The sequence below is a fragment of the Lynx rufus genome, unplaced genomic scaffold, assembly GCF_022079265.1.
Source record: "Lynx rufus isolate CCGP_SWC_20201006 ecotype Redwood Valley unplaced genomic scaffold, mLynRuf1.p SCAF_6, whole genome shotgun sequence".
NCBI lineage: Eukaryota > Metazoa > Chordata > Mammalia > Carnivora > Felidae > Lynx > Lynx rufus.
In genome coordinates this window covers 77,956,474-77,983,881 of record NW_025814878.1, presented here as the reverse complement: position 1 = coordinate 77,983,881, position 27,408 = coordinate 77,956,474, and the positions used below count along the sequence as shown (strand labels likewise).

Below are 27,408 nucleotides of genomic sequence, written 5' to 3'. Positions count from 1 at the left end.
TTGGGTCATGTACAGTTCCAGCTTTATGTAGATATTGTCAAATTGGTCTCCAGAGTGGTTTGATTAACAGTTTTTAAATTTTCCAGTTTATACACATCATCACCCACTTCATAATGTTTGATGTTTTAGTTTTTGCCAGTCTGATGGGGTTATCAGATGGTGGTTTTAATTTATAATATTCTGGTCTGTAGTGAGATTGAGTATCTTTATTGCTCATTAAAAAACATATATATTCCTGGGTGCTTGGATGGCTCAGTCCATTGAGCATCTGACTTTGGCTCATGATCTCATGGTTCATGAGTTACAGCCTTAGGTCAGGCTTCGCGCTGATAGCAGGGAGTCTGCCTCCAAGTCTCTGTCTCCCTCTATCTGTGCCCCTCGCCCGCTAGCACACACTCTTTCTCTCTCTTTCTCCTTCTTTCAAAAATAAACATTAAAATTTTTTTTTAAAAAATACTCCTTGTTCATTGAACATTCAAAAAATATTGAGTGCCAAGCTGGAGCTAATCCCTGTTCTGTGAGCTTCGGGCTCTTGAGTAAACAAAATATACTATGAGTTTCTTTTTGTGCTTTTGTTTTTGTGTGTATGTGTTTCTGTTCTTAATTCATTCATATCTTCTGCCTAAAATAGGCATTTTCTTGGAATTTTGGAGTTCTATATTATATACTCTGGATAGGAAACTTTCACTGAATTTATGGATTAAACATACATCTTATGAAATTATTACTTATTTTTTAATGAATAATTTTATGAACAGAATTTTTTATTTCTATTTTTATTTATTTTGAAAGACAGCGTGCATGCAAATAGGGGAGGGGCAAGGAGAGAAGGGGGTAGAGAGCGCTCCCAAGCAGACTCCGTGCTGTCAGCGCAGAACCCGATAGGGGACTTGATCTCACAAACCGTGTGATCATGACTGGAGCCGGAATCAGGAGTTAGACACTTAACAGAGTGAACCACCCAGGAGACCCTTGAACAGAATTTTTTAATGTAATGTAGTCATTTGTTGTTTTTTTTCCCAATGGCTTGTGCTTTTCGTGATGTAAGAAATCCTTTGGTCTTTATTGGTCCTTTGTATTCTAACTTTTTTGTTTTATTAGTTTTATGGCAGGAGGAGAATGCCAGTCAGGTATACAGGCTGGGTTAACAGAATTTGGAAGTCTATTTATAGTGTATATATTATGTTTTCTTTATACTGAAAAAGTATTTTAAAGACTTTATTAAGTATTTGTAAGTCTTATATTGTAAGGGATTAATATCTAAAATATATAAAGAACTCCTACAACTCATTACCAAAACCCCCAAATAATCCAATTAAAAATGGACAAAGGGCTTGAATAGACATTTTCCAAAGAAGACATACAGATGCCAACAGGTACATGAAAAGGTGCTCAACATCATTCATCATTCCACTTCTGGGAATATATCGAAGGAAACAATGTCAGGGGGGAGATGGATGGAGGGATGGGTGAAATAGGTGATGGGGATTAAGGAGTACACTTGTGATGAGCACCAGTTGTTGTATGGAAGTGTGGAATCACTATATTATACAAGTGAAATTAATATTACACTATGTAAAAACTTAAGAAAAAAGTACCAAAAAGATAGTTGCACCCAGATGTTCACAGCATTATTTATAATAGCCATGACATTTAAAAAGCCTAAGATCCGTTGACCAGGAATGGATAAAGAAATAGTCATATACATACTTATATACTGTGGAATATTACTCAGCCATAAAAATCAAGGACATTGGCAATTTGAGACAACGTGTATGAACCTTGAGGGCATTATATTAAGTGAGAGAAGTCAGAGAAAGACAAATACTGTATGATTTCACTTATATGTGGAATCCTAAACAGATCAGATTTGTGGTTATTGAGGCAGGAAGTGAGGTGAGGGTTGGGGACTTAGAGAAGGTGGTCAAAAGGTACAAACTTCCAGTACTGAGGATTTAATGTACAAAATGATGACTCTAGTTAACATCTGTATGGTATTTTTTTTTTAAGTTGTTGACAGTAGATCATCACAAGAAAAAAGTTCTCATCAGTTCTCTTATGTGATGAGTTGTCATCACCAGGAAAATAACTTTTTGTTTTGTATCTCTATTAAGTGTTGGATGTTAACTGAACTTATTGTGGTGATCATTTCACAATATATGTAATTCAAGTTATTATGGTGTACACCTTGAATTTATACAGTGTTATATGACAATTACATCTCAGTGAAATTGGGAAAAAAAAAAAACAGGCTTTTTTTTTTTTTCCCTAACCGTGCAAAGTATTTACTTATTTATTTTTTTAAAGACTTTTTTTTAAGAGCAGTTTTAGGTTCACAGCAAAGTTGAGAGGAAGGTGCACAGATTTCCCATGTACCTTCTACTCCCACATGTGCATAGCCTCCACCCATATCAATATCTCCCAACAGAGTGGTATATTTGTTACAATTGATAAACCTACATTGGCACAGCATAATCACCCAAAGTTCATATATATAGTGTAATTCACTCTTGCTGTTGTATATAATTTGTGGGTTTGGAGAGATGTATAATGACATGTATCCATCATCATAATATATGGAGTATTTTCAGTGCCATAAAATTCAGTGCTCCACCTATTCATTCTTCAAACCTGCCTCCCCCAAAATACTCTTGGCAAGTACTGATCTTTTTACTGTCCCCATAGTTTTGCCTTTTTCAGAATGTCATATAGTTGAAATCATATAGTATGTAGTTATGCATTTAAGTTTTCTTCATGTTTTTTCATGGCTTGATAGCTCATTCCTTCTTAGGGAAATAATATTCCATTGTCTGAATGCACCATAATTTATCCATTCACCTACTGAAGGACATCTTAGTTGTTTCCAAGTTTTGGCAGTTAAAATAAAACTGCTATAAACATTTGTGTGTAGATGTTAGTGTGGATGTAAGTTTTTAACTCCTTAAATGCCAAGTTAAATACCAAGGAGTGCATTTGCTGTATGGTAACAGTATGTGTAGTTTTGTAAGAAATCCCAAACCGTACCATTTTGTGTTCCCACTAGCAATGAGTGAGAATTCTTTTTGTACATCCTTACCGGCAGTTGATGTTGTCAGTATTCCAGATTTTAGCTATTTTAATGGGAGTGTTTCTCATTGTTTTAATTTGCATATCCCTGATGACCAATGATGTGGAGCATCTTTTCATGTGCTTGTTTGTCATCTCTATCTTCTTTGGTGAGGTGTCTGTTAAGGTCTTTGCCCCGCCCCTTTAATGTTTATTTGTTTATTTTGAGAGAGTGAGCGTGCATGTGTGCAAGTGGGGGGAGGGACAGAGAGAGAGGGAGAGAGAGAGTATCTTAAGCAGTCTCCATGCTCAGGGCAGAGCCTGACGTGGGGCTTGATCTCACGACCTGAGCTGATATCAAGAGTTGGATGCTCAACCAGCTGAGATATCCAAGGCCCCTTCCTTTTTAAAAAACTTGTAGAGGGGCGCCTGGGTGGCGCAGTCGGTTAAGCGTCCGACTTCAGCCAGGTCACGATCTCGCGGTCCGTGAGTTCGAGCCCCGCGTCAGGCTCTGGGCTGATGGCTCAGAGCCTGGAGCCTGTTTCCGATTCTGTGTCTCCCTCTCTCTCTGCCCCTCCCCCGTTCATGCTCTGTCTCTCTCTGTCCCAAAAATAAATAAACGTTGAAAAAAAAATTATAAAAAAAAAATTGTAGAATAGTTGACACACGGTGTTACATTAGTTTCAGGTGCATAACATAGTGATTCCACAAATCTATTATGCTCACCACAAGTGTAGCTACCGTCTGTCCCCATACAGTGCTCCTATGGTACTGTTGACTGTATTCCCTGTGCTGTGCCTTTTATTCCTGTGATTTATTCATTCTACAATAGAAGACCTGTATCTACTCCCCTTCACCCATTTTGCCTGTCCTGCAACCCTCCTCCCCTCTTTTGGCCCATTTTTCTCCTCCTCCCCCTTCTCCCCCCTCCTCCTCCTCCTTTTTTAACAAGCAGGAGGGGCAGAGAGAGAGAGAGAGAGAGAGAGAGAGAGAGAGAGGGAGGGAGAGAGAGGGAGGGACAGAGGATCTGAAGTGGGCTCCGTGCTGACAGCAGAGAGCCCAATACTTGGCTTGAACTCACGAACCACAAGGTCATGACCTGAGACGAATTTAGTCGCTTAACTGACTGAGCCATCCAGGTGCTCCTTGGCCCATTTTTAAATTTGTTTTCTTTTTAATGACTTTAAGAGTATTTTGTATATTTTGGATACAATCCTTTATCAGATGTGTGTTTTGCAAATATTTTCTCCCAGCCTGGTTTGTCTTCTCATTTTCTTGATGTTGTCTTTTGCATAGCAGAAGTGCCTAATTTTAATGAAGTCCAGCTTATTAATTCTTTCATGGATTGTGCCTTGGGTGTTGTATCTAAAAAGTCATTGTCATACTCAAGGTTATTTAAGTTTTCTCTTATGTTATGTTGTAGGAGTTTTATAGTTTTCCATTGCAATCCGTTTTGAATTAATTTTTTTGAAGGATGTGAGGTTTGTGTCTAGAGTCATTTTGTTGCATGTGGATGTCCAGTTGTTTCAGCACCATTTTTTTGAATAGACTAACTTTTCTTACGTTGTATTGCATTTGTTCCTTTGTCAAAGATCAACTAATTATGTTCACGTGGGTCTGTTCTGGGTTCTCTGTTCTACTGATTTGTCTATTTGTTTGCCAACACCACACTGACTTGATTACTGTAGTTTTATAGTAAGACTCAAAGTTGGGTGGTGTTAGTCTTCCAGATTTGTTCTTCATAAATATTGTGTTGGTTATTCTGGGTCTTTAGCCTCTCCACATAAATTTATAATCTGCTTCTCACTCTCTACAAAATAACTTGCTGAGATTTTTATTGCAATTGCATTAAATCTGTAGATAATGTTGGGAAGAATTGGTAACTTGACAATATTGAGTCGTGCTATCCATGATATTTAGTTCTACTTTGATTACATTTATTGGAGTTTTGTAGTTTTCCTTATAGCTCTTGTACATATTTTGTTAGCTTTACAGCTAAGTATTATATTTTGGGGCATGCTAATGTAAGTGGTATTGTGCTTTTAATTTCAAATTCCACTTTTATATTATTGGTATATTGGAAAGCAATTGACCTTTTTGTATTAATCTTATATTTTTCAGACAGTATAATTGCTTCTTAATTGCATTTTTTTTGATGGATTATTTTGGATTTTATGTGGAAATATCATCTCTGAACAAAGTTTTATTTCTTCTTTCCCAATCTGTAGCTCTCTTTTTTCCTTCTCTTGTTTTATTGAATTAGCAAAATTTCCAGTGCATTATTGAAAAGGAATGATGAGAGGTCATTCCTCCCTTATACCTGATCTCAGTGGAAAAGCTTCAGTTTCTCACCATTATGTATGATGTTGGCTGTGGATTTTTGTAGATGCTCTTTATTAAGTTTAGGGAGTTCCTCCGTATTCCTCGTTTACTGAGTTTTAAAAATCATGAATAAGAGTTGAATTTCATCAAGTGCTTTTTCTGCCTCTATCGATAGGATTGTATGACTTTTCTTTTTCAGCCTATTGATGAAATGGATTACATTAATTTTTGAATGATGAACCAGTCCTGCAAAGCTGGGACAAATCCCATTTGGTCATGGTGCATAATTCTTACACATTGTTGGATTCAATTCGTTAGTAAATGTCTCTATCTGGTTTGAAGCTAGGGTGCTGTTGGTCTCATAGAATGCTTCTATCTTCTGAAAGAGATAATAGAGAATTAATACAATTTATTCCATAAATATCTGGTAGAATTCACTAGTGAACCCGTCTGGGCGTGGTGTTTTGTTTTGGAAAGTAATTATTGATTACGTTTCTTTGATAGAGGCTTATGTAGATCATTTGTTTCTTTTTGTGTGAGTTTTGGCAGCTTGTATCTTTCAAGGAAGTGGTCCATTTCATCTGGGTTATTAAATTTGGATGTGGAGTTAATACTATTACTTTATTCTTTTAATATCTATGAGATCTGTAGTGATGTTCCTTTTTCATTTATGATACTAGTAAATTGTGTCTCCCCCCCCCCCGCCTTTTTTTTTTTTTTTTTAAGTTTATTTATTTTGAGAGGGAGGGGGAAAGAAAATCCCAAGCAGGCTCCATGCTGTCAGTGTGGAGCCCGCTACAGAGCTTCATCCCGAGAACCATGAGATGATCAACTGAGCTGAAACTAAGAGTTGGATGCTTAACTGAGTGAACCACCCAGGTATCCCTGTGTCTTCCCTCTTTTTAATTAGCCTGGCTGGCAGCTTATGGATTATATTAGTCTTTAAAGAACCAGATTTTGGTTTTGTTGATTTTTTTTTTTGATTGATTCCCTATTCAGTTTCATTGATTTATGCCCTAATTTGTATTATTTCTTTTCTTATGCTTCAGTTTTGAACTGCTCTTTTTCTAGCTTCCTAAGATAGAAGCTTAGGTGATGTAGTTGAGATATTTCTTTATACATGCTTTCAGTGCTATAAATTTCCCTGTGTATCTGCTTTCACTATATCTCTCAAATTTGGTAAGTTGTGCTTTCATTTTTATTTAGTTCAAAATATTTTTAAATTTATTTTGAAGTTTCTTCATTGATCCATTTGTTATTTAGAGGTGTTTTAATCTTCCACGTATTTTGGAATTTTCCATTTGTTGATTTCTAGCCTTTCACTTATAGATTTCTAGTTTAATCCTGTTGTGATCTCAGAGCAGACGTTGTGTGATTTCTGTTTCTGTAAATTTTTTAAAGTGTTTTATGGCTTAGAATGTAGTCTGTCTTAGTAATCGTTCCATGTGAGCTTGGGAAAAATGTGTATTTTTGTGTTGTTGGATGAAGAAGTGGTCTGTAGATGTCCATCATCTCCAGTTGGTTGGTGGTATTATTGAGTTCAACTTTGTCCTCAGTGATTTTCTGCCCACTGTCACAGTCCATTTCTAATACAGGAATGTTACAGTTTCCAATTATTATAACAGGTCTCCTGTTTTCTTCTTGGAATTCTATTATATTCTGCCTTATATAGTTTAACACTGTTGTTAGGTACATACATATTAGGGATTGTTATGTCTTCATTGAAAATTGACTCTGTTGGGGTGCCTGGGTGGCTCAGATGGTTAAGCATCCTACTTCAGCTCAGGTCATAATCTCATGGTTCATGGGTTCAAGCCCCTCATCGGCCTATGTGCTGACAGCTCAGAGCTGGACCCTGCTTCAGATTCTGTGCCTTTTCTCTCTCTGGCCCACTTGCGCAGGTGCGCTTTCTCTCAAAAATAAATATTAAAAAATTAAAGAAAATTGACTCTGTTAACATTATGTAATGCCCTTCTTTACGTCTAATAACTTTCCTTGCTTTTACATCTGCTTTGTCTGAAAACATAGCTACTCCTGCTTTCTTTTGATTATTGTTAGTGTGGTATATCTTTCCCCATCTGTTTACTTTTAATCTGTTTGTGTCCATTTGTTTATTTAGTGTCTGAAGTATGTTTCTTGTAGATGGCATATGGTTGGGTCTGTTATTTGATCCACTTTGACAACTCTGTCTTTTGATTGGTGCACCTAAACCATTGATGTTCAGAGTGATTATTGATGTAGTTGGATTAATGTCTACTGTATTTATTAAATTTTTAAAAATTATTTTTTTAATTTTTAAAGAAATTTTTAGAAGTTTATTTAGAGAAGGAGAGAGAGAACACACAAGCAGGGGAGAGGCAGAGAGAGAATCTCAAGCAGGCTCCACACTGTCAGCGCAGAGCCCAACGCTGGGCTCTAACTCAGGAACTGTGAAATCATGACCTGAGCCAAAATCAGGAGTCAGGCGCTTAACTGACTGAGCCACCCAGGTGCCCCTAAACAGTATTTGTTACTGTTTTCTGTTTGTTGCAAAGTATTTGTTTTGTGAATTATATTTATGATTTTTAAATGTTGATTCTTTTGGAATAAACTCTGCTCGATTAGTATATATTTTTCTTTACATATTACTGGATTTGATTTGCTGATATTTTATTTAGGGTTTTATATTTGTCTCCATGAGAGAGTGGTAATTTTCCTTCCTTGGGTGTCATTGTCAGGTTTGGAATCCAGATACTCTTACTTTGCGAAGTCAGTGCAGGGTATTTCCCCTTCTTTTATTTTCTGGGAAAATAAATGTGTTGCTCTTTCTTAAAAGCTTGAAAGAAATTACTATAGGGGCACCTGGCTAACTCAGTCATTAGAGCATGTGACTCTTGAACTTGGGGTTGTAAGATTGAGCCCCATGTTGGGGGTAGAGTTTACTTAAAAAATAGGACGAAATTACTTACTGTGAAATAAAAATAACCTGTATAAAAAAATTACTAGAGAGGCCTTTTGGGCCTGAATATTTCTTTATGGAAATATTTGTAATAATTCAGTTTCTTTTATTGATGCAGCAGTGTTCAAATCTTCTTGTGTCAGTTTGGTAATATTTGTGCCCTTGTAGGTATTTAGGTGTGTTTTCTCTAGTCAACTAAGTCAGTGCCTCCCCATCCATCACGTTTTCATCTTTCAGTTTAGTTACATCTCTCATTTACTGTTATCTCCTTTCTGCTTTTCTTTTTGTTCTTAAGGGTTTCTACTTTTTCTCCTCTCCTTCCTTTACTGTCATTTTAGTGAAGCATATGGAGAAAAATGCATTTATTTTTGTGATACTTACTGGGATCTCTTCTTAACCTTTATCTCTTCTTCCACTTAATTTTGTAAGTGGAGTTTAGTGGACATAATTTTCTATTCTCATTATTACTAATGTCAGCTATAGCAGGATATTGAAATGTGAAATGCTCTCCAGGACTTTTAAGGATTTAAGGTTTTGCTCCTACTGTAAGTTGCCCTAAACTTATGTTTTAAAAATGTTTGTTTCTTCTAACTTATTTTTTTTTATTGGCAGTAATCACTTTCTCGAGGTTATTGTTCTTTTATTTATACATTTAGAAGTTCTAATTTGTTGATTGTTCTTTCATTTATACATTTAGAGGTTCTAATCTGTGGATTGCGAAATCATGTGACTAGATGTGTTAGAATTGTGTGTTTAGAACCCTAGTTCCTTTAGTGCATAAATAATAAACATTTCTTGACTTTTCGCTGCCTCGTGGCCTTTTTGACTAACTTGCCTAGTTGATGGATACTAGTTGCTCGATTATGAGTCTTCATTAGCTTAGAAATCATTATAGTTTAATTACCTTTTCTGTCTTGGTACCATAACTTTCACCTAACCATCTTTTTTTTAAAACAGGTTCATTTTACTTTTGATTTTTTAATGTTCTTTTTGGGGAATAATTTTAAATTCATAGACAGGTTTCGAAGATGTCATAGTTTCTATATACTATTCATTTTTTCTTAATGTTAGCACCTTATATGATCATAGTACATTTGTTAAAAACTTGGAAATTAACATAACTATAATACTATTACCCAAACTACAGACTTTATTTGCACTTCCTTGGTTATTTCACTAATGTCCTTTTCTTATTCCAAGGTCCAATCCAGGATACCGCATTTTGATCGTTACATCTCCTTAGTCTCCTCTGATCTATAATAGTTTCTTAATCTTTCCTTCCTTTTTAAAAGCATACTAGTCAGGTATTTTGTAGACTGTTTCTCAGTTTATCTGATGTTTTCTCATGATTAACTGGCATTATGGGTTTTTGGGAAGAAGACCACAGAGCTGAAGTGGCATTTTCATCACATCGTATTAAATACTACATCCTGTGAATAAGACGTCACTTTTGATTTTAACCTTAATTATGGCTGAGGTAGTGATTGTCAGATATCACTGTCAATTGACTTTTTTCCCTTTCTGTAGTCGATGCTTGTAAGTGAGTTACCAAGTCCAGTCTAAACTGAAGGGAAAGGGAATTTTCATCTCTTATAGGAAAGAGTTTGTGCATATATCATTTGGAATTCTTTTTTAAGGAAAGTATGTCCCTTTTTCCCATTTAGTTATCTATTCATTCAGTCATTTATGTCAGTATGACTTCGTGAATATTTGTTTACTTTTGGGAGTTATAATTCAATACTGTTTATTTTTGCTAAAATTGTTTCACCCTTGTTCAACTATTGGGAGGTTCAGTTTGGCTCCTGTAACCTTTTGATATTCCCCCATCTTTTTTTTTTTTTTTTTTTTTGAAAAAGAACCTCCTTATTTCCTAGTATACAGAATATTCCAGGTTTATCTTGTATTTTCCCTGCCCCATCCTTAGAATCAGTCATTTCTTCTAGGAGCCTGAGCTCCGTTTATTAGAGAATGATATTTAAAAATCAGGATCTGGCTGTAAGTGTACTTGTTGCCACTAGGCTGTCACTGCTTTTTAGACCTCTCAGAGAAGAGAGCCTTAGTTCTGTATACTAACCCATGCTACAAGACATGCCTATATTTGTTCTTTTACCTATCTGTATATATGTCAAACAAATATGGATTCATACTGATATCTCTTTCTCTAGTACCATTAGAATAAACAGAGTTCATTCTGGTTTTCTTTTCTGTTGCTTATTTGTAACCTCTTTCTCTGACAGGGAGAAACCTTGCATCCATTATACACTATTATTTGTCCAACCCCAGTATACATGTAAAGAGGTTTCAGATTTGCTCATAGTGACTTCTTCCTTCCCATTTCATAATTTTGGTTGTGAACTCCTATTCTTTGAAACTCTTTTTGAGGCTGTATTGAAATTTTTAGAGAGGATTTATATTTGATTCTGCTAGTCACATAGAGGCTTTTTGCAGGGTGGGGCTTTAAAAATGGTTTTTTATTGTAGCAGAAATATACATAACAAAATTTACAATTTTAATCATTTTCAAGTATACAATTTGGATTGTCATTAAGTACTTTCATAATGTTGTACAATCATTACCACCATTCATTTCCAGAACTTTTTCATCATCCCAAACAAAAACCATATGCCAATTAAAAAAATAACTCTCCATTCTTCTCCTTCTCCAACCCCTGTTAACCTCTGTCGCACTTTCTGCTTCTGAATTTGCCTATCCTTGATACCTCATATAAGTGGAGTCATACAATATATGTTATTTTATGGCTAGCTTGTTTAACTCATTGTAATGTTTTCAGGGTTGATCCATGTTGTAGCATTATTCAGAATTTGATTCCTTTATGGCTGAATAATATTCCTCTGTGTGTGTATGTATATGCATATATACACAGAACATTTTATTTATTTATTCATCTTTTGCTGGACATTTGAGTTGTTTTCACCTTTGGCTATGTGATTAATGCTACTATGAATGTTGGTGTGTAAGTATCAGAGTCCGTGCTGTCCCAATTATTTTGGGTACAAACCTAGAAATGAGATTTCTGGAACATAGGGTAATTCTGTTTAACTCTGAGGAACTGCCGAACTTCCCATGGTGGCTGCACTGTTTTACATTCCCACCAGCGATGCACAGAATTTCCAGTTTCTCCACATTCTTACCAACACTTACTATTTCATGTTTTTTAAAAATAATGGCTATCCTAATGACTGAGTATCTCATTATAGTTTTGATTTGCATTTTTCCAACATCTAGTGATACTCAGCCTCTTGTGAGACTGTTTTAATTATAGACTTTCCTGGGTCCTGTAGGTTATGGTTATGAAAATTCTGGTCCCAAACCTGAGTAATTGTGAGCTTGTGGTGGTTAGGAATTCCCTAACCATGAGATAAATACACTTTGTCATCAGTTTAACCTAAAAACCCAGAGCAAAGGAAAGACATCAGAATTATTCCTACTTTCTTTCAGTTTCTTTTTTTCTCCTAGTTCACCTAATCTTAAGGTTGCCCTTCAGATCTTCTGGTCATCAGTTTAACCTCTCATCTTGCTGGCATCCCAAACTTGATCTTAAAGCCCAGGATCTAGGCCATCAGGTTTTTGACTCTGAGACAAATGCCAGCTTCAGAACTCATTTATCTCTCAGTTCCCACTTTCTGGTTGTTTATGGTTTCAGAGGGTTTTAGCCACTCACTTAAAATTTTAAAACTCATCATGAGTATATGTGGTGTTCTGATCTAGAGGATTTTCCTGGACGTTGAGTTCACCATATTGTCAACACAGAAAACATTGATTTCTCTTCTGTTAAAAGGCAGAGATGATTGACTGAAGTAAAGAAAAGGCTAGTGTCTGGATATAGTTCTCATAAATGGTTTATAAACAAAATAACAAAGTAACAGGTAGTAATTTGATCAGTGATCAAATATGGACATACAGGGTTGGTTTTTATATATTTTATACATACTCATATGCTCCGCCTCTATTTTTATTGTATCAAATCTTACCAATTTGAGTTTTCTTCTTGGTAACAAACTCATGCATATGGACAACTGTAAATTAGCAGAAACAGATTTTAATGTGTTCTTTTTCATTTTGGAGATAAGATGTTTATAAGAAATATTCAAAAAGCAAGAAAATTAAGAAAACATCTAGACTAATCAAAGAGCTTGAGAAATGCTAAATTTTATTTCATATTGAATAGCTTTGTTAATGAATATTTATCTCTGTTTTATTTCAGCTTTGGCTAGATCAGAATCTAAGAGAGATGGAGGTTTTAAAAATAATTGGAGCTTTGATCATGGAGACGAAAGTGAAGGAGATACAGATAAAGAGTAAGAACTTTTTTTCTTCCGTCACATGTTTTATAAGAATGACATTTCATTGAAGAATGATTTATATTCCATGGAAGTATTTTTAAGAGTATGATATTCTTAAGAAAACATCTTTTATAGTAGCATCAAGGAAAGAAAAAGCAGATTTTTATTAAATAATTTTGCTTTTTCATTTCTCTTTTGAATGATTATGTGCATGTGAATGATTATGTGTCTTTTGAAATGATTATGTGCATGTAATACATGTAAGCTTATTAAAAATTGATCATTAAAGATTTTCAATTAAAGAAATTGTTCTTTTTTTTAAATAACATTTCTGATTTGAAAAGCTACTGTTTATCATGAGTAAGCGAACCCACATTAAGACCCCTGAGTTTTTTGTGAAAGTTTAAGTCCTATAGTGTATCTTTCTTCCCAGTTGCCCTATCCATCTTAGATCACATTACTACCAGAGAAAGCAGAAACTATATAAATGATAAACACAGATGTTAACTCAGGCAAAAGTTAAACAGAGCAGTTATTACACTTTGTTAGTGTGCTTAGAATGACTGCTTTGTAAAATTTAAATGATAGTTTTAACACAACCTTTTGCATATCATGAGATTTGTATTACAAAGTCACCATTGCTATTAGGTGCCTTGGTTTGTGGATCTGGTTTTCCACTGGGCCAGAACAAATTCAGAGATACATAAATATATACAAGGAGTTCTACCAAACTATAAGTATTTTTAAAAATTTCTACACAAAAAGTCATTCAGAAGATATTGGCTAATAAACATTGTAGGTGCTTCACTTTTCTGTCTGGGCAACAGCTCCATTCATCATTACCACTTTCATGTGTTTTCATCTATGAGATATTGAACTGACTGTAAACTTTTATTCGAAGGAGAACTTCGAACTGGTAAGGTTTTCACCTAAAATTGGTATTTTGTGGTTATCTTTCTCTCCTGTCTTTTATTATTATATAATAAATAAAATACAAGTATTTTATTATAATTATATATATAATATTAGTATTATATTTTATCACTATAAATAATATATTTTTCTTATGTAATTTTGAAAATTTTGAATTAGATCCAAAATTGAGTAGAAAGTATACCACCTTTTAAATATTTTTGTAAAATGTTTGGAAAAAAGAGAATTTTTACTAGTAAAAAAGTTGGGATGTGTATAAACAGCAATGAAACAAATATTTTACATTTTTATTATAAATAACTAAGATTTTACTAAAAATAGGTTAACAGTTGTCTTTAGAAGAATGTATTTTGACTTTCTTTGTTAGATTTGTCATGATTATATTACTTGTTCTGTATATTTCATTTATGAATCATACTCTTTGGTTTATCATTATAAGAGGATCCTTAGGAGCTTCAGCTTTTTTAATATTTTGAGATTAAATAGATATATCAGTCTGATCTTTTAGAGTCTCAGGCCAGTGATTCTAAAGTGTTGATACTTCCAGGAGTTGCAAAGGTGTAACTGTTTTACTGTGGTAACACCATTGGAATTACTTTCTTTATATCAGCTAAGGTTTTCTTACCAGCTTTTTCTCTATTTTGTTTCTCTGTTCTTTTCCCCTAATTTTAAATCCAAGACAGAAAGGAAAAATGAGTGACTACAAATGGAATCTACAGTTAGGAAAACAAAAATTATATGTTCATTTATAGCAAGGGCAACAAACGATGGCCCATTGGCTGAATCTGGCCCATCATTAGATTTTGTTAATAGTTTTACTGGAACACAGCCACACCTGTGGTCTGTGGCTGCTTTCATACCAAAATGGCAGAGTAGTTGGTATAAAGACCATGTTTACTCTCTGGCCCTTTATAGGAAACATTTGCTGATCCCTGAATTAGGTGAGCAAAGAGAATAAAACTTCTGAATTAATGTATGGGTTGTAATTGTCACTTAAGGTTTTTTCCCCCTTGTTTTCTGTGTAGTGAGGCAAATCTACTCAGTGTGGGTGAAGATGAGGATTCTGAGACCTCAAAAGGAAAAAAGGCAAGTGTTGCTTTTCTGATTTTTTTTTTTTGGTAATTTTTTTAGGTTATATACTAAAAACTAATACTTCAAAAGAAGATTTATATATATATATTTCTAAAGTTTATTTTGAGAGAGAGAGAAAGTGAGTGGGGGAGGCGGGGAGAGGGAGAGAGAATCAGAGAGAGAGAGAGAGAGAGAGAGAATGAATCCCAAAGCAGGCTCTGTGCTGTCAGTGCAGCCTCAGATGGGGCTTAATCTCACAAATCATGAGATCATGACCTGAGCTGAAATCAAGAGTCAGACGCTTAACTGACTGAGCTACCCAGGCATCTCTCAATATAGTCTTAATTTGCATTTCTTTTATTATGAGTAAGGTTAAATGTGTTTTCATATGTGTAGTCCATTTATTTTTCATTTTTGATAACTGTCAGTTAATATCTTTGCCCATTTTTTAAATTTAGTCTGTAGAATATTATTGATTCATATGAATTCTTACTATATTGAGTCTAAGTAACACTTTTTTGACATCTCTGAAATCTATCTAGATGCATAATAATAATGGCATGACATAGTTCATTTAGAAAAATTTGTTTGCACGTTTGTATTTACAATGATACGTGTCTTATAATGGTTTCATAGATTGATGAAATAGAGTCTTTTGGAGAATTTGGCCCCTTGCTGTGATACTATCTGCTAATAGTTTAAACCATTTTTTTTGACTAGTCTTTTGCATTTGCTTTTGACGATTATTGCCTTGGATAAAAAGTTTTCTTATGTTGTCAAAATATTGATCTTTTTTCCTTTAATGGCTTTTGGGTTTAGTGTCTTTTTTCCTAATGATGTTAACTTAGTTACTTACTTGCTTTGTCCTACGAGATTGTTTCACAATACCAATACGAATATAATTACTAATAAAATGATTAATTTTTTTTTCCTTCTGTTTGCTTGTTGGTGTTTGGTGGCACCGTCAGGTATATCCTATTAGGAATGAGTATTTAAATTACTATGTTGTGTGTTTTTGTTTTGTTTTTGTTTTTTTGAGTGAACTTAAAAAAAATTTTTTTTTGTTTATTTGTGTTAAGTAATCTTTACACCCAACCTGGGACTTGAACCCATAACCCCGAGATCAAGAGTTACATGCAGCTCCGACTGAGCCAGCCAGGTGCCCCTACTACTTTTTTTTTTTAAATCAATTAAAATGAGTTTGTTTTATAATTATACAAAAAACATTTTTGTGATTTGAAAGTCCTATCTATAAAAGAAGTTTTATTCAGAGAAGTCTAGGTTTTGTTCTGATTTCCTCTATCCTTTTCTCTTTCACTAATAGGTAACCTTTTTTAAAAATTACATGGTTTAGCCTTTCATTTTAATTTCTTCCTTCCTTTTTTTTTTTTTTAAACATTTATTCATTTTTTGAGAGAGAGAAAGAGAGACAGAGAGACAGAGTGTGAGTAGGGGAGGGGCAAAGAGAAAGGGAGACACAGAATCCGAAGCAGGCTCCAGGCTCTGAGCTGTCAGCACAGAGCCCAATGCAGGGCTCGAACCCACAAACCATGGGATCATGGCCTGAGCTGAAGTTGGACGCTCAACCGACTGAACCACCCAGGCACCCCTCTTCACTTTTTTAATAGAATATACATCCTTTCTTGGAGAAACTGCCCACACTATTTGATACTTCGATTGTTTTGCTTAACAGTATAGTCTGCAAAGTATTTAGAGATCTTTATCATCTCTTGGGGCACCTAGGTGGCTCAGTCAGTTGGGCATCTGATTCAGGTCATGATCTCACGGGTTCGTCTGTTCAAGCCCTGCCTCGGGTTCACTGCTGTCAGTGCAGAGCCCACTTCTAATCTTCTCTCCCTCTCTCTCTGCCCCTCCCCGGCTCACGCCCTCTAGCAAAAATTAATAAAACATTTTTAAAAAAACCTCTGTATCACCTCTTTTATTGTTACATAGTATTCCTGTGAGTGGATAAACAGTAGATATTTAGTTGATTGCCTAGTGATGAGCAGAGGTGTTTCCTAGTCTTTTGTTACTATAAGTAGTGCTTTAATAAAGCCTTATGCTTTAAAATAAATAAGTAAAGCCTTATGCTTATATCTTTTCATATCTTTACAGTATACTTTTGGGATAGATTCCTAGAATTGCAGTTGCTGTTTCAGAGGGTAAATATATATGTAATTTTGCTAGTTATTACCAAATGCCTCATTCATAGGAGTTAGCATTTGCCATTCCCGCTAATAATATATGAAAGTTCCTATTTTCTTGTAATCTTGGGAAGTATGTGGTCAAAGTTGAATTTTACTATTTTGACATAGTACCCTCTTCACAGATTTCTTGTATTTACAGTTGAATAGTATTATAGGGGCTTTTAAATTTACTTTCCCTCCATCTTTGTGGGGTTTTTTTTCTCCTACAACATCTCTATTTTGTTGTAATTAAGGGAATTTATAGAATTTGAAGATTTTCTCTTAGTACTCTAAAATTTTTCTTTATGAAGTTACAATGAAAAACTATGAGGTTTTTTTTCACATTGCAGTTTTCCCTAGCTTTTTTTTTTTATTAAAAAATTTTTTTAATGTTTATTTTTCAGAGAGAGAGAGAGAGAGAGATGGAGTGTGAGCAGGAGAGGGGCAGAGAGAGAGGGAGACACAGAATCCGAATCAGGCTCCAGGCTCTGAGCTATCAGCACAGAGCCTGACGTAGGGCTTGAACTCACGAACCACAGATCATGATCTGAGCCGAAGTCGAACACTTAACTGACTGAGCCACCCAAGTGACCCTCTAGCTTTTATTTTGACATCTGGATTGCTTAGAGTGCTACTGTTTAGGTGTTCTTTAGGTGGACAGAAATATAGTAAACTTTGCAGGGAAAAATAAAAGGTGTATTCAGTTACTAACTTCTGTGACATTGGTTTTCAGTTTATGTGGTGTGTTTCTTTTCTTTAAACAATTTTTTTTTTAATTTTTTTTTTCAACGTTTATTTATTTTTGGGACAGAGAGAGACAGAGCATGAACGGGGGAGGGGCAGAGAGAGAGGGAGACACAGAATCGGAAACAGGCTCCAGGCTCTGAGCCATCACCCCAGAGCCTGACGTGGGGCTCGAACTCACAGACCGCGAGATCGTGACCTGGCTGAAGTCGGACGCTTAACCGACTGCGCCACCCAGGCGCCCCTCTTTAAACAATTTTTTTAATGTTTATTTATTTTTGAGAGACAAACATAGTATGAGCGGAGAAGGAGAGGCACAGAGAGAGAAGGAGACACAGAATCTAAAGCAGGTACCTGGCTCTGTGCTATCGACACAGGGCTCGAACTCACATACCGCGAGATCATGACCTGAGCGGAAGTCTGACGCTCAACTGACTGAGCCACCCAGGCACCCCTTTAATGAACTTTTTAAAACATTTATTTATTTTGAGAGAGAGGGAGTACAAGTGGGAGAAGGGGCAGAGAGAGAGGAGAAAGAATCCTAAGTAGGCTCCGCAATGATGCGGTGCTCAATCACAAACCATGAGATCATGGCATAAACGAAAATCAGTAGTTAGATGCTTAACCAACTGAGCCACCCAAAAACCCCTGTAATGTACGTTATAAATATGTAATCATTTAATAGATTCTTTTAGGTTATCTTCTTATCTGAAATTCTTTTTTGTTTTATTTTTATTTAAAAAAAATTTTTTTTTTCAACGTTTATTTATTTTTGGGACAGAGAGAGACAGAGCATGAACGGGGAAGGGGCAGAGAGAGAGGGAGACACAGAGTCGGAAACAGGCTCGAGGCTCCGAGCCATCAGCCCAGAGCCCGATGCGGGGCTCGAACTCACGGACCGCAAGATCGTGACCTGGCTGAAGTCAGACGCTCAACCGACTGCGCCACCCAGGCGCCCCTGAAATTCTTACGTGCTATATTTCTTGAATACTTATTTTTTCGTTAAATTGATTTATTTGATGTGTGATAAGTTCGGGTGGATGAGAACCATATGTTGATAATTTTTGCACATTTCATAGTCCCAATGAAAAATTTATTCATGCAACAAATATGTATTGATCACAGTGTTCCAGATGCTAGTGAACAAAGTAGTCAAGTTTCTTTTTCCTGTGGAGCTTAAATTCTAGTAACTGACTATGCTCATTTGTTGCTTGATGAATATATAATACAGAATTGGCAAACTAAGGCTTACAGGCCAATTTGGCCTACAATCTATGGCCTAAGAACCATTTTTAAATGATTTTCCCCAAAGTCAAAAGAATACTGTTTTATTACATGCAAATATTATATGAAATTTAAATTTGTGTTTATAAATAAAATTTTATTGGAAAACAGCTGTGCTTATTTGTTTATGTATTATCTATTACTGCTTTTATGCTATAACACAGATTTGAATTTTTTGGACAGAGTTGAGTAGTTTCAACAGAGACTGTTGACCCACAAAGTCTGAAATACTTGCTATGTGACCCTTTACAAAAAAGGTTTGCTGGAGCGGCTGGGTAGCTCAGTTAGTTAAGCATTGGACTTCGGCTCAGGTCATGGTTCGTGGGTTTGAGCCCTGCATTGGGCTCTGTGCTGACAGCTCAGAGTCTGGAGCCTACTTCGGATTCTGTGTCTCCCTCTCTCTCTGCCCCTCTCCTGCTCACTCTCTGTCTCTCTCTCAAAAATAAATAAACATTAAAAAAAAATTACAAAAAAGGTTTGCTGATACCTGTCCTATTGTTTGTACTGTGTAAAGGTTTTCCATGTGGATTGATACTCAGTTGAGAGAAACAGCGTTTTTGGGATGAGTAAAGTATTAGAGTAGTTCATCAGAGTATCAGATTCTAGACCTGCTAATAATTGTCCATTTTATAGGATGGTTGTGAGAATTGTGAGGCTACGTAACCTATATAGTGCATGGCTCCACTGAGTCTTCCACCAGTGGCTAATGCCTGTATTTAAAGTTGGTTTTGTAATCACGATTGTTTTGTGCTAATCCTTCTGTCTACAGTTCTCCTGATCTTATGCTTGCATTAGCTAAAAAACTGTGTTAGGCTATTAAACAGAGGGGCAGAGGGGAAGAAAAATTAAAATTTTTCAGGAACATCCAGATTGAATATATCATCTTGAATTTTATTTTTTTTATTTATTTTTTTTATTACGCTTTTTTTTTGAGAGGCAGAGAAAGAGCACAAGTGGGAGAGGGGCAGAGTGAGAGGGAGACACAGAATCCAAAGTAGGCTCCAGGCTCTGAGCTGTCAGCACAGAGCCCGATGTGGGGCTTGAACCCATGAACCGCGAGATCTGAGCTGAAGTTGGACGCTTAACTGACTGAGCCACCCAGGTGCCCCTTGGCTTAAACAATTCTTAAAAGGAAAGATGAACTTTCTACATTTATATAAAGGAATTTTTAGTGCAGTTCCTTTTTGGTATCTGTAGAATAGTTGGTATTCCAATGGTGAGTCCTTTCTGGAATAACACAGTTTGTTTCTGCTTTTTTCTTGTTAAACATCATTATTTATATTTCTACAGCATTATAAACAGCATTATAAAAATTTCTCATGCAGTATAGTATGGGAGCACATAGACTTTGGAATCAGACTGGTCTTTAAATGTTTAAAGCCATTTAACTAGTTTGGACAGGTTACTTTGCTTTTTCAGCTCACTGATCTTCATAGCACAAGGATAGAATGTCAATAGAGTTTAAATGACATGTGGTGGAGAGATTTTGTTAAGGAGAGAATTGAAGTGGGAAATTAATCCTATCACTCAACAGCAGCAAGTAATTGACCTGTTTTAAGTGTGGTTGCTGAATCCCAATCTGAAGAACTACTGAAATGTGTAAAATATGGAGATTGAATATAAAGTAACTAACATAATGCCTATTCATAGTAAGTATTCACTAAATATTAGCTTTTGTAATTGCCTAGATAGAATGAAATTGTATGATCAGCCCTTTTTTTTTTTTAAGTTTTTTTAGAATTTACTTATTTTGAGGGGTGCCTGAGTGGCTCAGCCAGTTAAGCGTCCGCTTACATAGGTCATGATCGCATGGTTTGTGAGTTCGATCGCATGGTTTGTGAGCCCCATCATCGGGCTCTGTGCTGACAGCTCAGAGCCTGGAGCCTGTTTCAGATTCTGTGTTTCTCTCTCTCTCTCTACCCCTCCCCTACTTGCACTTCTGTCTCTATCTCAAAAAATAAACATTAAAAAAAATTTTTTTTTAATTTATTTATTTTGAGAGGGAGATAGCTCAGGTGGGGGAGGGGCAGAGAGAGGGAGAACAGAATCCCAAGGAGGCTCTGCACTGTTAGCACGGAGCCCGACATGGAGCTTGAATTCAAGAAACCGTGAGATCATGACATGAGCTGAAACCAAGAGTCAGATTCTTAACTGACTGAGCCATCCAGGTGCCTTTATATGATCATTCGGTAATGGAAACTTTTTGCTTCTGAGATTCTTAACAGGCTCTATATATCAAAATCACCCAGAGCATTGACCCTCCAGTGTTAGTGTTCGTCAGAATCACCTGGAAGGTTTGATAAAAATATTGCTGGACCCCACTTCCAGAGTTTCTGATTTTGGAGATCTGGAGTGGGGCCTGATAATTTGCATTTTAAGTGTTTGCAAATGATGCTGGTTCTGCTGGTCCAGCAGCCACACTTTGAGAACCATTCATTGACTTAAGGCATTTTTTCAGAATAATATGGGGAAAGGGCTAGGTCACAATGACTAGATAGGCCTAATTTTCCTCAGATGAATGCATCTTAATGACCAGTTGTTAGGCTAAGAGAGGATACTTGTATTTCTAATTGAGTGGGAACTGTTGATAACTGAATTCCTACCCATCTGCCCATTGCAGGGATAGGCAGTTTGTGTATATTTTTGTTAATGCATGAAATAACCCTATGACTATAAGGAAGGTTACCCAGCTAGAAAGAGACAAGTCTGTTTGATTCCTAAATTGTTATCTTTCCACAATAATGCTATTCACCAAATGCAAAAGAGATTGTATTCTTCTTCTAACAGAAATGAGTGTGATAATCCCATTATCTTTATCCCCTGTGGGTTTTTTCCCCCGTTTTTTAATTGTTTCTCTTGATTTGATCATGTGTCTAATTTCGTTGAGTCTGCTATGAATGTTAATTGCATATGAAAAATCATGGAGGTAGTTGGAGGCCTAGAAAATTATCTTTTTGGAAGAGAAATATATTTACTTCTGGCTTGTTACTAGGAACATTAGCAATCTCAGTCTCAGATCACCTTAATCCAGTGGTTCTCCAGATGTGTTATCAGCATCACTTGGGGACTTGCTAGAAATACAGATTCCTAGGCCCACCCTAGACCTAATGAATAAGAATAAACTGTAAAAGGTTGGACACAGCAATTTAATTCTGTAATTAATTATGCAAGTAATTCTGATTTACATTAAACATTTGGAACTTCCTTAATTGAACTGAAGGTTGAGATGATTAGAAGCTGGATTTCAGGTTTATGAAGGCTATTATTCATAGCCTATCATTCTGATCCAAATTTTGAAGGTTTATGAGGCCAGTCACATATGGTAGATGTGCATCCCTGCTTTTTGTTTCTCTAGTTCTCTGTTGGAAGTTCCGACTTAGCCTCTCAGTTGCATCTTCTGGAATCAATAGATGCATCAGGGGAAAATACAAATCTGGGCTCAGGTCTCTTGTGTTTCTTGTTCCTGATCTTAGTTCTTAATTCTTCACTGCCTTCAGAGTCCTCAGCTGTCTCAAACATACATTTTTTTAGTTTGCATTTTGTCCAGGTTTTTTTCTAGTTGTTTTCAGATAATGGAAGGAAATTGATCTGCGTTACTTAATGTGCCATTGCCAGAAATGGAAGAGTCTAAGCACATGGCTGTAAAAGATTAGGAAGTAACAAAATGTCTCAAGGAGGAGAAAGTGATAAGCAGTGTGTCAAAAATAGATCTTTTTGGAATTTTGTAATGTAGATTTGCCTAAAAATAAGAATAGTGTTGGCAAAATGAACTCTGTACTCAGGAGGACTTTTTTGTGAGAGAGACTTTTTTAGGGAAATGTTAGGTTTCTATGGAGATCAATTGTGGAATAAAAGCCATGTTCCTCTCTTCTTACAATTGTATTTTCTTGTATATGAGTGGAAAATAAAATATTAGGCCACTGATTAAAAAATAAAGTAAATAAGAGGGGTGCCTGGGTGGCTCAGTGGTTGGGCGTCCTGACTTTGGGCTCAGGTCATGATCTTATTATGGTCTGTGGGTTTGAGCCGCTCGTTGGGCTCTTTGCTGACAGCTCGGGGCCTGGAGCATGCTTCGGATTCGGTGTCTGCTTCTCTCTCTGCCCCTCTCCCACTTGTGCGCTCGCTCTCTCTCTCTCTCTCTCTCTCTCTCTCTCTCTGTGTCTCAAAAATAAACATTAAAATAATAAAAATAAAAATAAGAATGATTTTGAAAGTGTTGTTTTTGGGTAAATTATCACTAAGAACTGTGGACCTTTGTCTTAATGAGTCTGAAAGTAGCTTTTAAATGTCTGATGTGATGAATGTAGTAAGAGTAGGTTTCTTTGTTTAAAAGAATTTTCCAAGGAGTGGGCCATCCTGTTGTCACACTGTAATCTCCCAAAAGTGATTGTTGATATGCTATATATTATCACTGGCAACAATGAAAGTATCAAGACATTTCAGTTTCTGTGTTTGTATAGAAACTTTGATGCTAAGGCCAAAGTCCTTGTGTAAGTTGAAATGATGACTTATTAACACATTTGGCTGTACTTGTCCTACAAATAGCAGTATCAGGGGAAATATTTTTCTTTACTCTCAGTAAAGCTCTGTTTGAAGATAGTCTACCCTTCATGTCTTCTGTTTTTCTCTTTTAATTATCTTAAAGACGTTTGGAGACACTTAAATGAAGAGAAAATAATATGAATACCCCTGGTCCTACATATTTGTGTTCTCTTTAGGAAAAAAAAGTATTACAGTTGAATTATTCTTAAATTCATGACACTGTCATCCTTCTCTCCCGTCTCCAACAGCTGGTACTATTTTTACAGCTTTTTTAATAAGTGAGTTTTCAAACAACCATATTGTGTTTATTGACTCTTTAACATTTATGGATCTTTTTACAGTTAAATCGTCAATCTGAAATTGTTTCTACCAGTTCTGGTGATCCCTGGAAGACATGTGCGAGACGAAACAAGGCTGACAGTTTAAAACCTTTGAAAGGCAACCCAATTGGACTTAACATGTTGAGCAACAATAAGAAATTGAGGTATAGTCATTTCAGAAAAGATAAAGGGTTTGACACCAAAAATTAGCTGCCTTTGTGGCCAGTTGACCCAGCCTATACTTTCACCTTTTTAGCAGTGCCAAGAGGTAAAGTTGTACCAGGGTGTGAATTCTTTGCTTTGAATTTGGGATTATGGTTGACTGCAATGATTTTTTTTTGGTTCTGAATAAAAATATTGCAAGAAAATTTCCAGTAGAGTGAGATTTCATTAGATGAGCTTCCTCTCATATAGTTAGTAAAATCTTGGTCATAATACTAGAAGTAGAAGGCACTGGAGGGTAGAAGGGTCATGTCTCCTTTAGGGGACACTGAATCAGGATTATCTCAAAAGGGATTTTTTTCTTTTTTTTCTTTTTTTTTTTTTTTTTAAGATTTCTTATTCCTCTTTCTTTTCTAGTTATAATCCTTAGGGGTTGTCCTAGTGAACCACTTTTACTGATATGATTGATTGTGCTGTTATACCTCCCAGAAATAGGATTGAAAAGCACTGTTTCAATTTCAGTTTTGTCAACTTATAGATAGAAAACTGTGGTACATGAAGGCTAAGTAACTTTGAAGTCAATGGCAGAATCAGAAGTAGAATTTGGGACTCCTGATTTTTTTTTTTTTCTTTTTCTTTTTTTTACAGTTAGTACATTTGATTTTTATTTTGACATATAAGAAATCTTTGTAATACAGTTTAAAAGCTTTTTTTATGTATAGTTCCTAACAGAATAAGAAAAAATATATCTGAGTTAATTTATAGGATATCTTACAGTACAGAACATTCATTTGGATTCCTGATTTCTATTCTAGTGTTCTTCTACTGTTTTATCTTCTTTCATGAATTGTATTAGAAACATTTCAGAGACAAATTCAGAAAGTGGAGAACTCTTGGTGGACAATTTAACATGGTCATTGGATTGATCTGTAAAAATACATATTTTAGTGTGGAGCTTTTTGTGTATGTGTGTTCAGATTTGAAAGGATTTATTTTGCATGTGTGTATGTAATTTTTCCTCTGTTCAAATTATTCTTTGTTTCTTGCATCTGCAGTGAAAATGTACAAAATGCATCAATATGTTCTGGAACTGTAGTTCATGGTAGACGTTTTCAACATGCTAATGTACAGACGTCACTAGTAAAAACAGCAGCCCAAAGGTAAGGATTCTAATTGCCTTTGTTTAGTATATACATACCATCCTCTTTAATACTTCTTCACTGTTTTTTTTTTGTTTTTCCTTTAACCAACTTTTTTACTTTGGGGAATTTTACTGTGTTTCTGTTGTCTGTAACAAGATATTCATGTCTCTGAAATAATTCATGTCCTAAGAATTTTATTTTATATCTGCTTTTGAACAAATCACGTTCTGTGAATAGAGACATAAATAAAAACCTTTCTATTACATTATATTCCAGTTAAATTAATCTGATTTTACAACATTGTGCAACATTTGACAAGAAATCTTCAGGTGTTAGGTTTGCTCTGATAAGTAAAACTAGTTATTAGCTCATTTTAAGATTTATTGGATTTCATAGTTTCAAAACAAATCACATTATTAGCTTTAATTGGGAAAATTTTGTGTTTTAATAGTTTTAGTAGATTTGGATGTTCTCATTGATCATGAAAGTAATACTTAAACCTTGAAATAATGAAAGTAACAGTGGGGAAAGCTTGGTGTTTTAAATGCTTTGGAGGTTTTTCATAACCATTTTTTGAATGGTTATGAAATTTCAGTTCTGGGTCTATTTCAATTGACTAAGAAATTCTTAGGCTTCAACAATAAAATAAATAATCTAAATTTTTGCCTTATGAATAGTTGTGTAAAATGTTTTTATGAATAGTAAAATTTGAAGATTTGGTATATATGTTCTTCATTTTTTAAAAATGTCAGTCGAGATTATTGTTCATTCATAAAATGTGTCCTGACTCTTAGAAACCCTTGCTATGTTTGCTGTGTACATAGATAGATTGGCTATAGCATAATAGATTTTCAGCCTAAAAACCTTAAATCTTTCTCATACTTTCAGATAATAAAATCTTTTGCTTAAATGTATTATTTTATCATAGTTTTCACATATTTGAGAAATACAACTAAAAAGACCAAAAGAAATTACTGCACATACCAAAAACTTGTCTTATCTTACTGTAAAGTACACAGATCAAGCTCTCTAGCCAACATGTGGCACAAACATGAGAATAAATAATAAAAGGAGAGTAATTAGTAGAGAGGCAAAAAGGAGAGACACACTATTTTCACACACTGTTCACACTGATAGAATCCATTGCTGACAAAGATTTGTCTTTTTTCTGAAATGTGGTCCATGTTGAAATACTCATCTATAATTTATAATTAAGTGATATATTCTGCAACCAAAGTTATTGTTGCTTTTGAACTTATTTTTTAGTTTGGAGTTATTTGCAGTGTGACCTAGTTTCTCCATACCTCCTTTCATCATTGTTAATGTTAAAAAACTGATTTCAGTCTGGAAATTGGTTTGTGTTTTGTTTTATTCTAGGTCTTGGCACCTATTATACCTTGCATATGTATTATTGTTCATCTGCATAAAAGGCTAGATTCTGTTAATAGGAAATGGCATTTACTAGCAAAATATTGTTTCTTTAAAAACAAACAAACCTGAATTAGTTTATATTTAGAGAAACAATCCTGAATGAAAATACTGTTCTTACAACTAGGGGCAGTAAGGAAAACTGAAAAGTCATATCAGCAGGGCAGATTGTATTTATGTTTGTCTCTTATTTACAGAATAAACATTTCTTATACTTACTAAAGTGTGATTGTCGTTAAAAAGATTTTGACATTCAAAAACAGGTCACTGGGAGTTTTTCCAATTTTCTTCCTTCAAAATCATTGAGTGATTTTATGTTACATACTAGACATAGATGAGGTACAGAATAGTCAGAGGTGAATATAACAAAGTCCCTGCCTTCCAACTCAAGTTTGATTAGGGTAGAGGACAGAAAGACAAGTAAACAAATGATTACATGGTAAGTGCTGTGTAGTAGAAACAGTTTGCATAGTGCTATTTACAGAGAAGGAGGCAGTGAAGAATTCACAAAGGAAGTATTAAAGAAGCTTTTTTTTTTAATGTTTATTTATTTATTTTGAAAGAGAGAGAGAGCATGCGGAGGAGGGGCAGAGAGAGAGAGAGAGAGAGAGAGAGAGAGAGAGAGAATCCCAATCAGGCTTTGTGCTGTCAGCACAGAGCCAGCGGATGCAGGGCTTAATCTCACACACCCTGGGATCATGACCTGAGCCAAAATCAAGAGTCAGGCACTCAACCAACTGAGCCCCCCCAGGTGCCCCCAAAGAAGCTTTTGAGTGTACTCATTAGAAAAGACTCCATGCAGTAGGAACCACATCTCCAAAGGCATGAAGAAAGCTTTCACCAAAATGGTTACCACGAAACTTTTGGTTTTAACTGGTATAGTGTTGGCACAGTTGTCATGCTTCAGATGAGGTGAGCACCCTGGTTTTTACTGGCTTTTACAGTTTCTCCTAATTTTTCCTATTTTCTCAACTCTTAATTTGAAAT

The 27,408-nt window shown here is 35.4% G+C and overlaps 1 protein-coding gene across 2 annotated transcripts in view; it reads left to right on the top strand.

The window, feature by feature from the left end:
* Positions 1-27,408, top strand: part of SENP6 (SUMO specific peptidase 6) — a 116,037-nt gene that overhangs the window by 9,904 nt on the left and 78,725 nt on the right. For both annotated transcript variants that reach the window (XM_047103315.1, XM_047103313.1), the window contains exons 2-5: positions 12,531-12,624; positions 14,568-14,628; positions 23,711-23,853; positions 24,907-25,011. In XM_047103315.1, coding sequence (XP_046959271.1) covers positions 12,531-12,624; positions 14,568-14,628; positions 23,711-23,853; positions 24,907-25,011 — 403 coding nt within the window. The remainder of the gene's footprint in view (positions 1-12,530; positions 12,625-14,567; positions 14,629-23,710; positions 23,854-24,906; positions 25,012-27,408) is intronic.